General features: G+C 33.2%; 1 protein-coding gene across 1 annotated transcript in view; it reads left to right on the top strand.

The window, feature by feature from the left end:
- The window catches only part of LOC110017810 (beta-glucosidase-like SFR2, chloroplastic), a 39,310-nt gene that overhangs the window by 16,914 nt on the left and 4,419 nt on the right, over nt 1–17,977 (top strand). The window contains exons 2-9 of the mRNA XM_020714923.1: nt 2,846–3,200; nt 3,991–4,129; nt 4,701–4,867; nt 7,297–7,518; nt 7,640–7,811; nt 7,971–8,204; nt 8,282–8,431; nt 10,883–11,012. Coding sequence (XP_020570582.1) covers nt 2,846–3,200; nt 3,991–4,129; nt 4,701–4,867; nt 7,297–7,518; nt 7,640–7,811; nt 7,971–8,204; nt 8,282–8,431; nt 10,883–11,012 — 1,569 coding nt within the window. The remainder of the gene's footprint in view (nt 1–2,845; nt 3,201–3,990; nt 4,130–4,700; nt 4,868–7,296; nt 7,519–7,639; nt 7,812–7,970; nt 8,205–8,281; nt 8,432–10,882; nt 11,013–17,977) is intronic.

Here is a 17,977-nt window from a genome sequence, read left to right as displayed (position 1 = left end):
TCCCAAGTAACAGTTTTTTCTGATTCATACTTCCATAAAATTTTCACAAATGGGATCTCTCTATTATGAAGTTTCTTCACATTATATTTATATTTCAAAATTCTTCTAAGCTTCTCAATATAATTGAGTTTGCCATCACCTTAACAAATTCATCTAAAATATACTTTCCAAGTGAAGAAATGTTAAAACATTATGCACTTCTTGCATATGAGTTAGTGAAGTCAATTTGTAAGTCAATTTTCTAATCCTCTCAATAATCTCATATGGACTTACATATATGCACACCCTTTAATGGATTGAGTTTCATAAAAGTAAATTCTCTAACTTCGAACTCCATTGGTCTATGCTTAACATCATAATAATTCTTTTGCCTATCCTATCCTGCCCTCAATTTATCTCTGATCAATATAATCGTTTTCGGCATCATCAACCAAGTTAGCTACAATGGTTTTTTTTTCACCTGTTTCAGCCCAACATATTAGGGTTGTGTACTTTCTTACATACAAAGCTTCATATGGAGTCATACTAATGCTAGCTTGGTAACTGTTATTGTAAGCAGATTCTACCAAGGATATATCTGATTTCCATCTTACACCAAAGTCTATGACAATAACTTTAGTAGATTCTCCAAAGTTTGAATGGTTCTTTCTGACTGACCATATGTTTGAGAGTGAAAAACTGTGCTGAAAGTTAATTTGGTGCCCAAATCTTCCTGAATCATCATCCATAATCTAAAAGTAAATCTATCATCTTTATCGGAGAAAATAGACTTTGACACTCCATGTGATCTCATAATTTGATCTACATATAATCCAACTAATCTACCAACTGGATCTTTCTGTCTAATGGGCAATAAATGAGTAGATTCAGTCAATCTGTCAACAATTACCCAAATAACATTCCGAACTTAACGTGATTTAGGCAACCCAATCACAAAGTCCATAAAAATCTCTTACAATTTCCACCTTAGAATCGATAAAGCTGCAACTAACCTCTAGGACGTTGATGTTTTTCCTTAACTAGCTGACATGTAGGACACTTAATCATAAATCTTACCACACTCCTCTTCAATCCCGTCCCCAAAAGGTTTCCTTGAAATGCTTGTACATTTTACTACTCCCTTGGTGAATAATGTAACTAGATAAATATGCCTCATCCAGAACTTCCCATCTTAAATTATCCATTTCTGGAACATAAACCTTTTCTTTATATTTTAGCAAGCCATCTCGATCTAACATATACTTCTCCAAACTGCCCACCTTAACCTACTTCAGGATTTTTTGAACACTGCTATCTTTGGTTAATGAATCCTTGATTTTGCCTTTTAAAGTAGACTTGCGGTCAACTGATTAAATTGAGCAATACTATCATCACTATAACTAATTATAGATAACTTTAGCTTCTCCAAATCTTTGAGTAACTGCTTATACTTATTAAATAAACAGTTCAAATTAATTGATGATTTCCTACTTGGCACATTTTCCACCACATTTTGCCATTTTGCCTTTTTTGGATGGTACTGAATATCCAAATCTTTGTCTTTAATAAACTCCAACCATCTTATTTTGCCCCTGGTTCAACTCTTTCTTTGTAAAGTTTTATTTCAAGCTCTAATAATCAGTAAATACCTTGCATCGAACTCCATACAGATATTGCTTTCATATCTTAAGTGCAAACTCAACTTTTGCAAGCTATAAATCATGTGTTGGATAGCTTCTTTCATGATCATTTAATTGTCATGATGCGGATGTAATGACTCTTCCTTTTGAATAAGTACACCCCAAATTTTTTAAAGATGCATCACTGAAAATTTGAAACCCATATAAACTTGAAGGAATAACCAATACTGAAGAAAACATTAAACAATTATTCATCTCGTGAAAAGTCTCCTCAAAACGATCTGACAAGTGAAACTTCACTACTTTCTTGAGCCAATTTGATAATGACGCAGGACTCTATGAAAATTACTCTAGAAATCTCCTGAAATAACCAGTAAGACCTAGAAAACTCCTGACCTCAGTGACAGTAGTAGGTCTTGGACAATTTGCAATCGGTTTGATCTTATTCTAATCCACAAATTTGCCATCTCCACTTATAATATTCCTAAATAAAGTCACACTTTTAAGCCAAAAATCTCTTTTAGAAAATTTGGCATATAGTTTATTCTAGGAAATTATGAGTAGATTGGATCTTTGTGATCTCTTTAGTAAATCGCTACGAAAAATCTATCTTGAGCCCTTGCAAGGAAGGTCAATTTTATTTGAAAGGAAGTACACTAATTCGGAGTGAAAGTTGGAGGAGAGCATTTTATGCCTTAAAATTTTATGCCCCATCTTGAGACTTGACCCTTATTTTTAAGAACTGGCGAAGTTCGATGCTTAAGGTTGGCTGCATTAAACATAGAATTTTGTAAGGGAAGTCTTACATTTTATGTAGCTAGTGATGCAAGTACTGAGGGTGAGTGCTATTGAGCGAGTATTACGGGCGTGTACTAATATCAGTCATTTGTGGATGACCTCTAATTGGTATGGCTTCTGTACATTGATCATCCTTTTCAAATAGTTTAATACTGTGTTGCTTACCACTAGTATGTTTATTTTCTTTAGGTGCCTTTGCACTTGTATGTGTGTACGTTAAACATGACATCTTGAGGAAACCCTTGAATTATGTATCCCGAGAATCATCCTGAAGGATGCACTTTATCAATATTCATCCGAGCTTTTGTCTTTGTTCATTTAAAACTAATTAATTATAACAATAAAACTCGATATTTGTATTATTGATTTTTAAATGGACTTCTCATTCTAAAGTTTTCTGTTTTCCGGTTTGTAACCCTATTGTGCAGTGGAAAATGGTTTCTTTTTTGGACTTGCCACGGCCCCTGCTCATGTTGAGGATAGGCTTGATGATGCATGGCTTCAGTTTGCAGAGGAACAGCCCTGTGGTGACTCTGAGCAAACACAGATGCTGCAATCTACTCATGCTGTATTGGCTTCTGCAGCTGCTGATGGTGGCTCTCAGCAAGCATCTTCAGATGGTCACATTTTTGAAGAATCTACCAAGAGCAAGGTAAAAAGGCCCCTTAAGATTGCCATGGAGGCTATGATTAGAGGATTTGAAAAGTATTCGGATGAGGCAGAATCTGATTCAAGAACTGAATGTACCCATAATGTTGCTGCTTGGCACAATGTGCCTCATCCGTGAGCTCATTTTTCCATATTTGCATTCCTTTCTGTTGAACTGTAGCTTTGGCTGATAGTTTTTCATATATTCAATTGGAGCTTTAAACATCATCCAATTTTGGAAATTTTGATAAAATAAGTAGCTTAGAAGTATATAGGTCGAAGCCTTGGCATGTCTCATTTAAAATATAGAGGATTCCTAAAGTTTGGCAGGTTGAGTACTGTGATTTATACACTTAGTTTGAGTTCATTGATTTATATGTTTGTTCATAAATTCTAATATCCCGCTGATTAAACACCTGAAACTAGTAAACCCTCAAGCTTTCCACTCTGCTACCCTACTACATCTGATGCGTGGCTTCGTTTGTTAATGATTTTGTTTTGCATTGCTTTTCAAAATGCTCGAATTACTCCACCAACATTGAGATTGATGACTACCGCCAAATGCTTCAATGACTCCAACACAAACACAAAACTCATTTCTAGTCCCTGAAACATCTTTAAGTTATTGGTAATATGGTATATGTCAGATGTGTTGGCAGTAAAAATTCCATTTTAATTTAATCTATAGCTATTTCTTTGATTCACAGGAAAGACGTGTCTTAGTCCTGATTCCCACTTCTTCTTGGACTTTATTTCTCGGTTTGCTTTCACAGATCAGTAGATTTCTATTTTGTAGCTAATGTGTTCTACACAACGTCTGAAGCCTATAGTTTGTCTGGTTGCAGATATGATTGCGTAAAATTTTCTTACATTGATTTTTTCTCGTAAGAAGTTATTCCTACCATCTAGTTTGATTCATTTTCAGGCGGAGGCGGCTCAGATTTTGGTCTGATCCTGATACTGAGTTAAGACTGGCCAAGGATACTGGCATTACTGTTTTTCGGATGGGAATTGATTGGGCAAGAGTTATGCCAAAGGAACCACAAAATGTGCTGAATGATAGTGTAAGTTGACCATTCGTTCGGTAACTCTAACTTTAATTTCAAATATTTATGTCATAAGTGTTCTACAAACGACCTCCTGCAGCAGGGATGTACCCATAGAACACTCACGTCTTAGGAGATTAAATCTAATTTCTGACTTCTTTCAGTGTTTTCATTTTTTTCTTGATGGCCCTTTCATGTATGTGATAGATCAAGTAAAGAGGTTTGGTGGGTTATGCTGTGTGAAAGGGGAGAGGGAGAAAGAGATTTGATTTCCTATTGGGAATGCGATCCTTCTCTTTGAGGAGAGGATGGCTGTGATGGCAGTTGCTTTCTATACTAAGCAATTGGGTTATTTGTTATAGCTGCTATATTGGTTACGGTGGCATCTTTTTACCGATGGATCACTGCAAAAATTGTTTGTTTTGTTGAGCTTGGCACTCTCCTTCCAAAAATTAAAAAAACTAATAAATAATTATATAAAAAAAAAAAAAAAAAAACAAATGAAAAAAGGTTATGAAGTTACGGCTAGGTATTGTTCTTGAGGAACCTTTTTTCTTTTTATTGCTCTGAAATTTAATTTGTACTCTAGGTAAACTTTGCAGCACTGGAGCGGTACAGATGGATCATTGAAAGAGTGCGTTCATATGGAATGAAGGTGATGCTTACTTTATTTCATCATTCTCTTCCTTCTTGGGCTGGAGTATATGGAGGATGGAAAGAGGAGAAAACTGTTCGTTATTTCATGGATTTTACAAGGTAATCTCCATTGATGTGCACAACATACATAAATGATGCCTCTCCATTTACTTCAATCCTAAGAGCAATAAATAGATGTCTAATCATATCGTTTAGCCCAGACAAAAACCTGTGACACTTATCCTTCACACTTAGAATCAAGTAAAGCGCATACCTTGAAAGCATAATAAATTATGTTTCGTCTGCATTATTGAGTGATCACCCTATACCAATCGAATAAATTGGTCCTGCAACTGTTTCCTAGCTGGCAACAGTACAAACCAATCTCTAAAAGTGCTCACAAACTCATCCCACTATATCATATGGCTGGCTCTACCATCATATTTCTTTTATAACTGTTCTCGTCATCATCTCTCTTCTTCTCCTTCTAAGGCAAATGTGGCTAGTGTAACTCGCTATCAGGTGGATAAGACAACCAATTTAGAATCTTTTTCAATCTCAGCATCCAGTTCCCAGGAGCCACCGAACTCTCTCCTCCAGAAAAGGGAGGTGGTCTCATATCCTGAAATAGTTTTAAGTACTTGTACACTAGCCTCCCTCACTTTAACTGGTCTGAATCTGAGAGTTTTTAATCATCTGAGTTACTGCAGTCATCATCTCAACAAAAATATTTATGTTCAGAGTAATTTGTGGAGGTGCATCATTTTCTACCATATCTCTAATTTCTTCTCCTTGATTGTTCATATTTCTAAAATAGCATAAGAAAGATTAAAATTAAACATACTTTAATGCTTTATTAATATTGCTTATGAATTAATTTAATCATCATATTAGCTCTTTTTAATCATGATCCAACCTAATCCGTTTTGATAGCACTTTTGTCTCGAGCCGACCCGATAGTTTAGAATTAATCAAGTTATGAACTATGATCAAACGATATTAACATTTAATTTATTTTTCACAGATTTTCAGACATCCAATATATGTAAAAATGTCACTAAGATCCACAAAGTATACTAAATGGACATTTAAATCATCCAGAAACCACAACATAGTATGCAAGTAAAATATCTTAATACAAACACAATAGTATCTCTATACAGAAGTAAACAATATAAAAATAAACTACAATCACAACACAACATGATATATATCGGCTGTAGTCTTCCTATAAACTAAGTGTTTTTAGTCAAACATATCAATCTACTGTTTTTCTTTTCCTGAAAGAAAACATTAATTTCAAGGTATTTGAATTAGCTACCCCATGCTCCTCTATAATGGCCAAGTTCTTGGTGGGGCATCTTATTCTTGAGATTTTATGTTCATTCATGTCAAAGTTGCATTTGGTTGGAGATTGTTCAATCGGGCTATTTGATTCATTATTAGATTATTTGTTAAAGAAGATTAATCTAGACCATTTTCCTAGCAATATTTTTTTGGTGATATTATTTGAATGGTTTTTTTGATATGTGTTAAAGTGATCTTATTTTGAATTATCCATGAAATTTCATGTCGCTGTGGTTTGGGTTTCTTTTCCTCAACTTTTTCTCCACTTTTTCTAACAATTCTATACTTTTTTCTCTGGGCTTTGATGCTACTACTACTAAATATCTAGGCCGTCTGTGGTTAGGGTTCTAGTTTAAATGGTATTACTAGGCTTTTAGATAGGGAGGTTTGGATTGATTTTTCTTTTTATGGTTTTTGGCAGAAGGTTATATTTTGAAGTATTCCTTTGTATTGTATTTTTTACAAAAAATTTGGGCACTGCTATTCAAATTAACTAGAATGCTTCAAAGATGATCCAAAACTTAGGAAACCATCTATTATTGATTTTTGCAACCCGAAGCAAGGGGGGCATATGACTAATCAAAATTTTTCTTCTCATATGGTGGATTCAGTTCTAAATTCCTTAGTTCAGCCATGCATGCAAAATTTAGAATGAAATCTAGATGGTCTTATGGAATTAGAGCTTTTAGAACCTCTTCTTGTTGAAATAAGTTGTGAAAATTAACATAATCTTTTTTGTACTATAACTACTGTTATAAATCTTCCATAGGAGATAGCTCCTAATTGTATTATTATTGTAGAGTATGTTGAAGTCACTGATTTTGAGCAGCTTTCTGGTTCTGATGATAGTTTATTGCGTGTTGAAGCTAAAGTAGCTAGAAGCGTGCAAACCTTACTTATGAGGTTCATAAATAAACCTTACTTATGAGGTGCATAAATAAGAATAAATAAAATCACTACTTTCCAATATTTACTAGGCTTCAAGGGAGAAGGCGCAAATGAGAGCATACCATGGATCACTTCACCAATTAAATGAGTACTTTTTTGCTTTGTCGTAATGTTATCCTTAAATGTCTTTTTTGCTTTTACATTTTAATCTGACAATTTACTGTAATTGCCACTCGTGTTTTCATTTTACTAACCGGTTTATAAGCATTAATTTCATCCTATTATTTACTGTAGTTGTAATTTTCTGAGTGCAGGCTAATAGTTGATCGTGTATCAGATCTGGTGGATTACTGGGTACCGTTTAATGAACCTCATGTATACTGTCTGTTAACGTACTGTGCGGGTGCTTGGCCAGGAGGAAATCCTGATATGATTGAAGTTGCGACCTCTACTTTACCTTCTGGTGTATTTAGTCAAGCCTTACACTATATGGCTGTTGCGTATTCAATGGCCTATGATTATATCCATGAAGAGAGGCCAGTGCTTTAAATTATATGCATGCATGCATGCATGCTTTGATGTGTGCGTGTGTGTGTTTTCTTACTATGGTAAATTTATCATGCGATATGGCTAATATAAATGTTTCTGTCCTGACAGCAAGAATAGTGGAAAGACCATGGTGGGGATTGCACACCACGTCTCCTTTACTCGTCCATATGGCCTCTTTGATGTTGCTGCTGTTATGCTGGCGAATTCATTAACGCTTTTCCCTATAATAGATACCATATGTGATAAGCTGGATTTTCTAGGAATAAACTATTATGGGCAGGTTAGTTATTATTATTATTATTATATATAAAGAAAGAGAAATTAGATAGATGCAATAGTCCCACGGATACCCTCATTAAATTTTTTTTTTCTTTTTTTTTTTGCAAGAATTACCAAAGATTGCAGTAACTCTCATAACGGATTGGTTTTTTATGATCAGGAAATTATTACTGGGCCTAGCTTGAAGCTGGTGGATAGTGAGGAATATAGTGAATCTGGTCGAGCTGTTTATCCCGATGGTTTGTTTAGAGTGCTGCATATGTACCATGAGAGATACAAGCAGATGAATATTCCTTTTATCATCACTGAGAATGGAATTTCGGATGAAACAGACTTGATTAGACGCCCATACCTGCTGGAGCATTTATTAGCTGTTTATGCTGCCATGATAACGGTTTAAGACTTCACCTTGTATTGTGATTGTTAGCTTATTCCATGCACTAATGTCCTGGCATACATTTTGACTTTTAGGGGGTACCAGTTCTTGGTTATTTGTTCTGGACAACATCAGATAATTGGGAGTGGGCCGATGGATATGGTCCCAAGTTTGGGCTTGTTGCAGTTGATCGTGCAAATGAACTTGCACGCATTCCTCGCCCATCATACCACTTGCTCTCCAAGGTAATGTTTGTAAGAGATAGTTACCGCTTGCCACACTTCTAACAGTATTCTAAAAGTGATATTCTTTTCACGACTTGACCCGATGCTTAGAATTAATTAAGTCGGGAGCAGTCGGAAAGTGTTAACAACTTTTCACAAAATTTCAGAAACATCCAATCTATATATATATGTAAGAGCCACTAATTTACAAAGCGCAATAAAATTTAAATCATCCAAAAATAACATCCAAAGACAACATTTCAAACCAGTATTGAACAACATATCAATATTTGAAAGAAACAATAAATAAAAACTATCATCATAAAAATACTTAGCTACTGTGGTCCTCTTCTGGTAAACCAAGTTTTTCATATCAGAAATGAATCTATAATTTTTATTTTCCTAAAAGAAACCATTAATTTCAATCATAAATATGATTTAGTGAGTAATTATGTTCTAATATGCATTAAATTACGATGCTTGTGTTATGCATGAATGATAAAAAAAATCCATCTCATTTATTTATAAAACCTTAAAATTGCACTTTAATTTTATCTGATCCCGTTTCACTTTAAGTGATTTTCATTTTAACCTTTTTAATAATCATCACATGATTAACGTTATACCCGAAGATATCCTAAAAAATGTCTGAAAACACCCTCAAAATTGTGTCCAAACATACCCTCAAATTGTACCTGAATATACACCTTTAGCATTTTTCTTAAGATGTACGGGTACATTGCATCATCTGTTAGTACCCTATATTGGTAATCCTGTATGACTTAATCTTTTACTTAACATTTCATATTAATTAAAATCATTTAAAATGTACTTTCACATATCAATTATTTCCTTAAAATTGTGATATCATATGAGATTTTCAAAATACCTGACATTAATGAAATACTTGTTTTTAATCATTTAATAAGATATTTATTAATTTAATGCATAAAAAAAAATAATCGCTCACCTTTGCCATTAAAAGATTTCTGAAAAAGTTTAACCCTTCACTTCACTTCCTAGCACCTAAGCCAATTATATGTGCATATAAATATAATAATTATATCATAAAGAAAGTCTTTTTTAAATATAAAAGAATTATTAAAACACTAACCTCTTTTAACTTTATGATTATTTGCCTTCTTCAAATCCCAAGGATTTATCTGATTGTTCAAAATTCCTAATCTAAATAAATTTTAATAACATTAATTAATTTAGCTAATTACATCATTGATTGCATTAATAACATAAGGTTTAACATATACCTTATAAGCTTTCACTTCGATCTCCTCCCTTTCCCGCTCGCTTCACAAATATCCTCTCATTCAAAGTCAAAATCTATGTATTAAAGTCCTAATTAAATTTGGCATTGCATTTATACCCACAAATTCATTAAATAACTTAATTAAGACCCTAACATACCTTAAAATCCGTTTGGTTGCCAGCAACTCTTTCCTTTCCCTCGCATGAAATTCACGTCACGTCTTTCCCCCAATTTTCTTGATTCATTAGTTTCAATCTTAATATTGCATACAACTAATCTTAAATTTTAAATAACACACACACACATATATCTTCATCCAATCTCTCCACACTAGCACTGTGCAAAGGTTTCTTCCTCCTCCTTTGACTTCTCCTCCTCATTCTTCTTCTCCCTCTCTCCTTCACACAGTAGTAGTGCTTGAAATTGCGACCTCTTCTCCTTCGCTCGGCTCGACGCCTGGCTGGAGTTTGGCATCGTAATAGGTAGGGATACTCTCTACTCCTCTTCTTCCCCTTCTTTCTTCTTTCTCTTGGCTAGGGCACGCACGAGATATCTTGTTTCTCCCTTTCGAGCGCTCGTTCGTTCAGTGGTTCGAATGGTGTAATACGACTCTTAAGTCGTAACCGATTGGGTTTTTATCTTAGTACCTATTTGATTTATTATTATCATTTTAATTTTTTTTATTTATTTTCTGTTATTACAATTTTTATTGAATTTTCTTGAGAGAAGTCTCTGAGTTCGTGTGCTAGTGTTCTTGCATCTTCAACTTCTAGTCCAGCCACTTTGGTTTTTCAGTTATTTGCCGTTCTGTTTATGACTTCCTTTGCGACTTATCTCTCTTTAAGCGCTTGACATTGTTACCAGGCTATTAAGTTGTTTTCTTATGTGGAGAAAAGTGGCTGGAGTTGTTTCATTTTCATTAACTCGAAGAATTTGATACGAGTTAACATATATACTGTTCCGCGCAGCCATTAAAAGCATCTTTTTGGGATCCAAAGCAACATTCATTGATGAATAATACGTATACTTTTTAAAGGAAATTCTATAATGCAATGTTTTTCTTGACACGTGCGCTGTATCTGATGGTTTTAATGCTATTGAAATATTTATGATTAAACACTTTAACGAAGCAAAAATGTATGCTCTCCTTTGCATTTTGATAATCTTGATATTGTATATAGTGCGATGTGACAATTTCTCAATTTTAGGTTGTGAAATCAGGCAGAGTAACAAAATTAGACAGAGATCGTGTTTGGGGTGATCTGCAGCTTGCTGCTAAAGAAAAGAAGACGCATCCATTTTACCGAGCTGTTGATAAGAATGGATGCATGTACGCAGGTAAATATGCATTTTTTGGTATATCTATCTCACTAAACGGGTGTTTTATATGTGCATATTTCTTCCATTTTCTTTTTGTAATCTCAAATGCTTTCATTTTCTTTGTATCTTATTCTATGAAACACAACCATTAGGTAACATTAAGTTAAGTATTGCCCCTTGAGTTAGTCATTTTTATTAATTGTGTGATCCATACAAATATGTACAGAAAAGCTCTGCAAATGTTCGTATGCATCACTTGAATAATCAGATCATCTTTGTAGATAATTAGTTTAGAATGAACACATCTGGCACTAGAATTAACTGTTGGAATGTGATGGCAGGAAAGTTTAGGAGGAAACAAGTTGCCCACATACTAGCTATATCAGGAAACTTTTCTGTGTAGATGGCTGAGTCATTAGATTTTTTTTCTTTTTTGATGAGTCACCTACCATCTTGGCTGCACGAGTGATAATATTTCATCTGATATTCTAGAGTTGACATTTCCAACCAAAGATTATGAGCTGATAAAATTTTAATGTCAGCTGAGATTAATGATGTGATATTTTCAATCAACGGTGGTTATGCCTTCATTTTATATATAAATACTCTTGGATGAGGGGAAACCTGACATTCTCCATATTTTCTTGTAGGCTTTAATTTTTTCCTCTTAAATGAGGTTAAATATTGTCATGCATAGGCAAAATATAGTTTCCTCTTGCTGATTTCAGTGTCTCTACCAAAAGCCTGGGATTTTCATCATAGATGGACTAGTTCTGACGCCGATTAAGATCCATAATTCTTACGACGAGGCTCTAGTTGTTCTTTAAAATAGAGGTTGACTATCCTTGTTAAATAAACCATATTTTATTTCAACTTGATGTGGACATTGAACTCCAATATTAGTGAAGTCATTGATTTCTACAAAAGAAGAGGCCGCTTATTACAAGATATGCATGTTGAATACTGATTTTGATAGTGTCGAGCATTGGTGATGGCTTTTATGCCATTGAAATGAGTTGCGACCTAGCCATATATTTTATTCTTTCTATAAACATCAAGGAGGATGAGACCATCCAATGAACGCTGAGGTGGTGTTTGAAGGCTATAGAAAAACTTAAAAAAATTACTAGTGATTTTGATGTCGAGCAGGATAATCTCATGTGGATATATTAGATCTGTATATACTATGAAATAAAACTTGCTGTATTCATATCCCATGAATGTATGTTAGCTTGGTTGAAATTCAATATCCATGTGTCAAATATAATCATGATAATTAATAAACTATTAATCTTCATGCACATGTGTTTGAATTTTTAAGAGTAAGTCATTATATGTCTTTAAGATATAATTCTTGTTAGATATCAAGTGTATTGCAATTATAACATATTGTCTCTATTGATCTCATTTTTGGTCAACTTCATCTTCCTAACCACCCTCTTATCTAGGCCTAGGATCTATTCCTAGTACCTTAGGTGGTTGGCTTAGTCTTGACCAGGTCAAGTTGACTTGGGTTAGGTCCGGCTAACCCTAGCTTGGCCTGGTTGATTCAGGTTTGACAGGGTTGGGCCTGGGTTAGCATGGGTATGCTTTGGTTGGCTTAGACAGGCTCGAGTGTGGTCCAAATCAAAATTAAAATTAAAATTAACTCAAGCTTAAATCTAATTAAGTAAACCCAGATTCAAACCGAAATTTGAATTAAGTTGAACATAATATAAAGTAGAACCAGAATAATACTAAAACAAACTTGAATATAAATTTTAAATTAAATTTATTTCATCTTAAAGTTAACTTAAAATTTACAACTTAAATCCAAGTCAATAATCTAAATTGAATTCAAACATATATTTAAATTGAAAAGAAATTAAAATCAACTCGAACAGGATTAAATCAAAACTTAAATGAAACTAAATTTAAATCAACAAAAACCTAATCTAATCATAAATCTAGTTTAAAATATAATACTAATCAAAATGATTGAAATTAAACTAAAATTTAATTAATGTTTCAATTAAGCTCCAAACTTAATACAAATATTAAAATTAAAATTGAACACTAACTAAAATAAATCTAAAACAAAAATATTATTTAAATCAAACTAAACAAAGCATGAAACTAAGAAAGAATTATGTATATACCACACATCTTTAGACATAAATATCTGAATTGGGTGGTATGTATGTAAATACTTCTAAAATTAAATCTAATTTAATATAAACATTAAAACCAGAATTAAATATAAACAAACTAATTTTAAAAGTAGAACAATAATAAAAATAAATTAAATAAAAATATAAAATTCAATTTAATTAAGATAAATAAGACAAACCTAAATTAAATTAAACACAAAATTAAACATAAATTAAAATTTAAAAATGAAAGAGAAAAGAACCCAAGTTCATGCCCTAAACCCCTTGTCACATTCTCGCTTTTGATCTTTTGATCTAGGAGATGAGGGGAATTTAAGCCACCAATGTCCCTCTAGCCTAAACCCAAACCCTTATTCCGTTTGAATCTCGCCCATTGATTTTAAATCCATTGGAGGGATTAAAAGCCTAAAAACTCCTCATTATTTAGCCCTAACTCTAATTTCAGTCTCTTTATTCACTCCAGCCAGAAGTATAGCACAACCCCGTTATTTTTGCAAATTGCATTAACCCTCTCCTTCTCCATTCATGAAACCAAGCAATAGACCTCCCCTTGTTTGCATGAAACTGAAGCCCCTTCCTCTCCTCACTTCTCTCGTTCGAATGCAAGAGGCATGGATAGTCTCCCAAAGAGGCCGAAGCCCCATTCGCATCACGCCAAGGACAACAATGAACTGAAAACCCTAAGTCCGATGTGAAGTTTTTGGCTCTCCCCATTCTTTTCCTCGTGCAAAGTTGAAAGAGGACTTTCTCCTCTTCTCTTTGTGATTTGCTCGAGCACTACTTTTCAAAAAAATCAGAAGCCTTCTTCTTTTAGAAGCTCTAAACAAACCTCCCTCGACTCTTAGATTCTCAGGATTAGCAAGTCATTGCCCCATAGCAAAAATATATTGTCTTTTGAAATAAATTTATGTATTAGTTTGTTTTTTCTTAGAAGTATGTAAATCTTTGATATTTTTAAATCATAAAAAAGGGTATAGATGAAATGCTTGTATGAAACATGGTCAAACATTGCGTACAAGCATTTCATCCATGCATTCATCCTGATTTAGATGTATCTAATATTTACATACTTCTACAAAACAAACAAATAAATAGCACAAAAATTTATTTCAAAAGAGGATATGCTTTTACAATAGGGCGACAACTTGCTAATCTTGAGAATCAAAGAGTCAAGGGCGCTTTAGCTAGAACAAAGATAAGAAGAAGGCTTTTGATTTTTTTGAACTTGAGTGCTCGAGCAAATCACGAAGAAAAAGTGGAGCAATTTCTCTTTCGTCTTTCGCACAAGGGAGAGAATGGGGAAGCTAAAAAATCACTTGGGAGGCTTCGACTGCTATGGAAGGCTCGTCATGCCCTGCAAACGAGAGAAATGAGGGAGGAAGGGGCTTCAGTTCCTTCAGCTTCAGGCAAACAAGCTGCAGGCTTCCTGCTTGGTTTCGTGAATTAAGGAGGGGGTTCGTGCAATTCACGAGAAGGAAGAGTGTGTGGTTGTGCAATTCTTTCGGCTTGAGCGAATAGAGAGGCCGTAGCTTTCTTAGGCTTTTAATCGCTCTCTTTGATTTAAAATCAATGGCCAAGATTTAAAGGGAAAAAAAGCTTGGGTTTAGACCGGAGGGAAATTGAAGGCTCAAGTCCCCCTCCTCTCCTTAATCAAATGATCTAGGGCTAGAATGTGAGAGATTTAGGGCTTAAATTTGAGCTCTTTTCTCTTTCATTTTATTAGTTTAATCTAGGTATAATTTTGTCTTAAATTTAGTTTTGGTTTGTTTTAATTAAATTAAATTTTTATATTTTAATTTAATTTAATTTTAATTAATGTTTTAGTTTTAAATTTAATTTAGTTTATTTTTAGTTTTTTTAAATGTTTATATTTTTATTAGATTTAATTTTAGGAAAATGTAAATACATACCACCCAATTCATATGCATTTAAATATTTATGCTTAAGAAAGGTGGTACATATGTAAATCTTTCTTAGTTTTATGCTTTGTTTAATTTGATTTTAATTAATATTTTCATTTTAGATTTATTTTAGTTCATTTTTAATTTTAGTGTTAATATTTGTATTAAATTTGAAGCTTTATTCAAACTTCACTTTAAATTTTACTTTAATATTTAATTTTTTTTTGTATTTTATTTAATTTAGATTTTTGCTTAGATTAGGTTTTAGTTTATTTTAAATTTAAATATATACTTGGATTCAATTTAGATTATTGATTTTGGTTTAAGTTTAAGTTTAAGTTGTAATTTTTTAGTTAATTTTAAAGATGAATTATATTTACTTTTAAAATTTATATTTAGGTTTATTTTAATATTAATCTGGGTCCACTTTATAATAAGTTAAACGTAAGTTAAACTTCATTTAAATTTAAGTTTGATTATGAGTTAAGTTAAATCAGATTTAAGTTTAGATTGATTTTAATTTTAATTTCAATTAGAACCAAACACAAGCCCGTCTAAGCCAAAAAAGCTTACCCAAGCCAACTCAAGGTCGACACAGACAGTCTTAGGTCAATTAGACTAGGTTAGCCAGACCTAACCCGGTTAGGACCAACCCAACCACCTAGGAGGTACTAGGAAGGGTTCCTAAGCCTAGACAATAGGGTCTATAAGAGGAAGATGTTGACCAAAATTGAAGTCAACAACCTCTTCAGTGAGAGTATTTGTGATTCCGATCCTTTCTGAGACTTTTATCTTTTGAGATTTTTAAATATACCTTTGTCTTCTGAGGCTTTTTGTTTGCTAAAATTTTTAGTGTGTACTTTTGAAACTTAAATCTTTTAAGATTTTTATCTTTTTTTTTTAAGCTTGTGCCTTCTAAGGCTTTATTGTACTTGTATGTTCTAAGATTTTTAAATGTTCTTAGACTTTTTAATATATGCTTTTTAAGCTTTTTTTTCCAAGGTTTTTTTTTTTTTAAATTTACATTCCGAGGCTTATGACATTGAAGTTTTTAGTGAATCTATACCTTTTGACACTTATGCTTTCTGAGATTTTTTAAATGTATTGTACTTTTTGAAGTTTGTGCCTTTTAAGGTTTTTTGAATGTACATGTATTTTTTTAAGCTTAAACCTTTTGAGAATTTTTGAATATACATGTGTCTTTTAAGGTTGTTAATTTTTTCGAATTTTTAATAAGTAGAGACTCTTGGACCATTTATTTTCATAATCTTTTTTCTGAGGATTTTATTCACTACTAGCTTTTTAACGAGACTTCTTTACGAGCATAACTACTCTTGTACCTCATGAAATTATTTTTATGAGTACTCTGCTCGCTATTTGCTTTTCATCAAGGCTATCTCTTGGGCATGTCATATACATGTTATATAAGAGGTATTAGCGTGCATCTACGACTTACTCCAACTTGATAAGTGATTTTGAGCATTGATAGCTTTGTCGTTTGATGGATGATAAGTTTGGCAAGCATTAGTAGCTAGTTAACTATGTTTAAGAGACGATGGTCAGAAAATCATATAGCGCAATAGACGACCAACAATGATCTAATGAGGGTGATGACCCAATAATAGTGGGCGAATGGTAGCAATCTAGCCGGCGGATGGGCAAATGGTGGCAATTTGCTTGTGCAACTTGATGATGGCGACATTTTATGGCACGGCCAGGCGGCAATGTCAACAATGACCGAGCAACAACAGTTCGGTAGTAATGGATAGACGGAGCTTAGGAATCTTTCAAATCTTAGAGCTTTTTTAAATCTCCCATTTTGGTCTAAATCCCCATTGAGAGGTAGTAGAATTAAATGCAAGCTTGGATTTTAAGGGTGGTAGAAAAGGCTTGATAGAACAATGCATGATGGTCCTTTGCCATATGTGAAATTCTGAAAATTGCGGCAACGAGAACATCATTTTATGTATGGAAAAAGGACTCATATTACAATCATTTCTGAAATATTAACATGAACGACATTTTGAGATTGCAGTAAGAGTTTCCCCTGTAACTTATGATTGTTTCTTATAAATGATGCCAAAATATTGTATGCTAAAAAACTTGTTGTAGTTGAGTGAGGTATTAATGTTTTAGCAATGCACGAAGATCGAACACAAATTAAATCAAGGTTGAATGAGAAACTTACGAGACTTAGCCTAGTCAGAATATCTATTATGTATTGAAAGCAAGGTTGTAAAAATAAGTACGACAATCAAACCAGAATGAGAAGTTCAAGATTTGAAAGTTCAACCGAGATTGAATTGAGGGTTGATCTGAATGATATAATAAATTTTAAAATTATTTTATATAGTTTAAATGATGTAATAATATAAATATATGATAAAAATAAAAAGAACCTAAACGCAAATAACATCTTTAATAAATATAATTTAAAATTTGATATAAAGCTCGTGAAGTTATAACTATGCATGTATTATAAATAGATAAATATATATTTAGATATATTAACTCTATAAAAAAATTTAAAAATAAATATAATATAGATATATAAATATTAACACTGCCGTTGCCGGTCCCAAACCCAGATGCGAAAAGTGGAGGGTTGCGTTAGGTAGTCGACAACCAGCGTAAAACTTGTCGAAAAAATCATGACATGAATCCTTTTGATCATTGTGTAAGTGCTAGGGCGTCCCCTGGAAGCGCGCGCTGTATAGCCTGAATACAGTGAAAAGTGTGCAAGGGCCGCTACACCGGCGCCCAGGTGTAGTGTTAAATAAGCAAGGGTTCCCTCATTACGGGCGAATGCGGGTAAAGAAATTAGTCCATGAAACTAATGAAATTAATATTAGAATAGGATCTTGGAATATAGGCACTCTCAATGGTAAATTAATGGAATTAGTTGATATTATGATTCATAGGAAAATTAATA

Source organism: Phalaenopsis equestris, unplaced genomic scaffold, assembly GCF_001263595.1.
Source record: "Phalaenopsis equestris unplaced genomic scaffold, ASM126359v1 Scaffold000002, whole genome shotgun sequence".
Lineage (NCBI taxonomy): Eukaryota > Viridiplantae > Streptophyta > Magnoliopsida > Asparagales > Orchidaceae > Phalaenopsis > Phalaenopsis equestris.
Note: the sequence above shows the minus strand (reverse complement) of the source record. Positions and strands in the feature narration are given on the sequence as shown.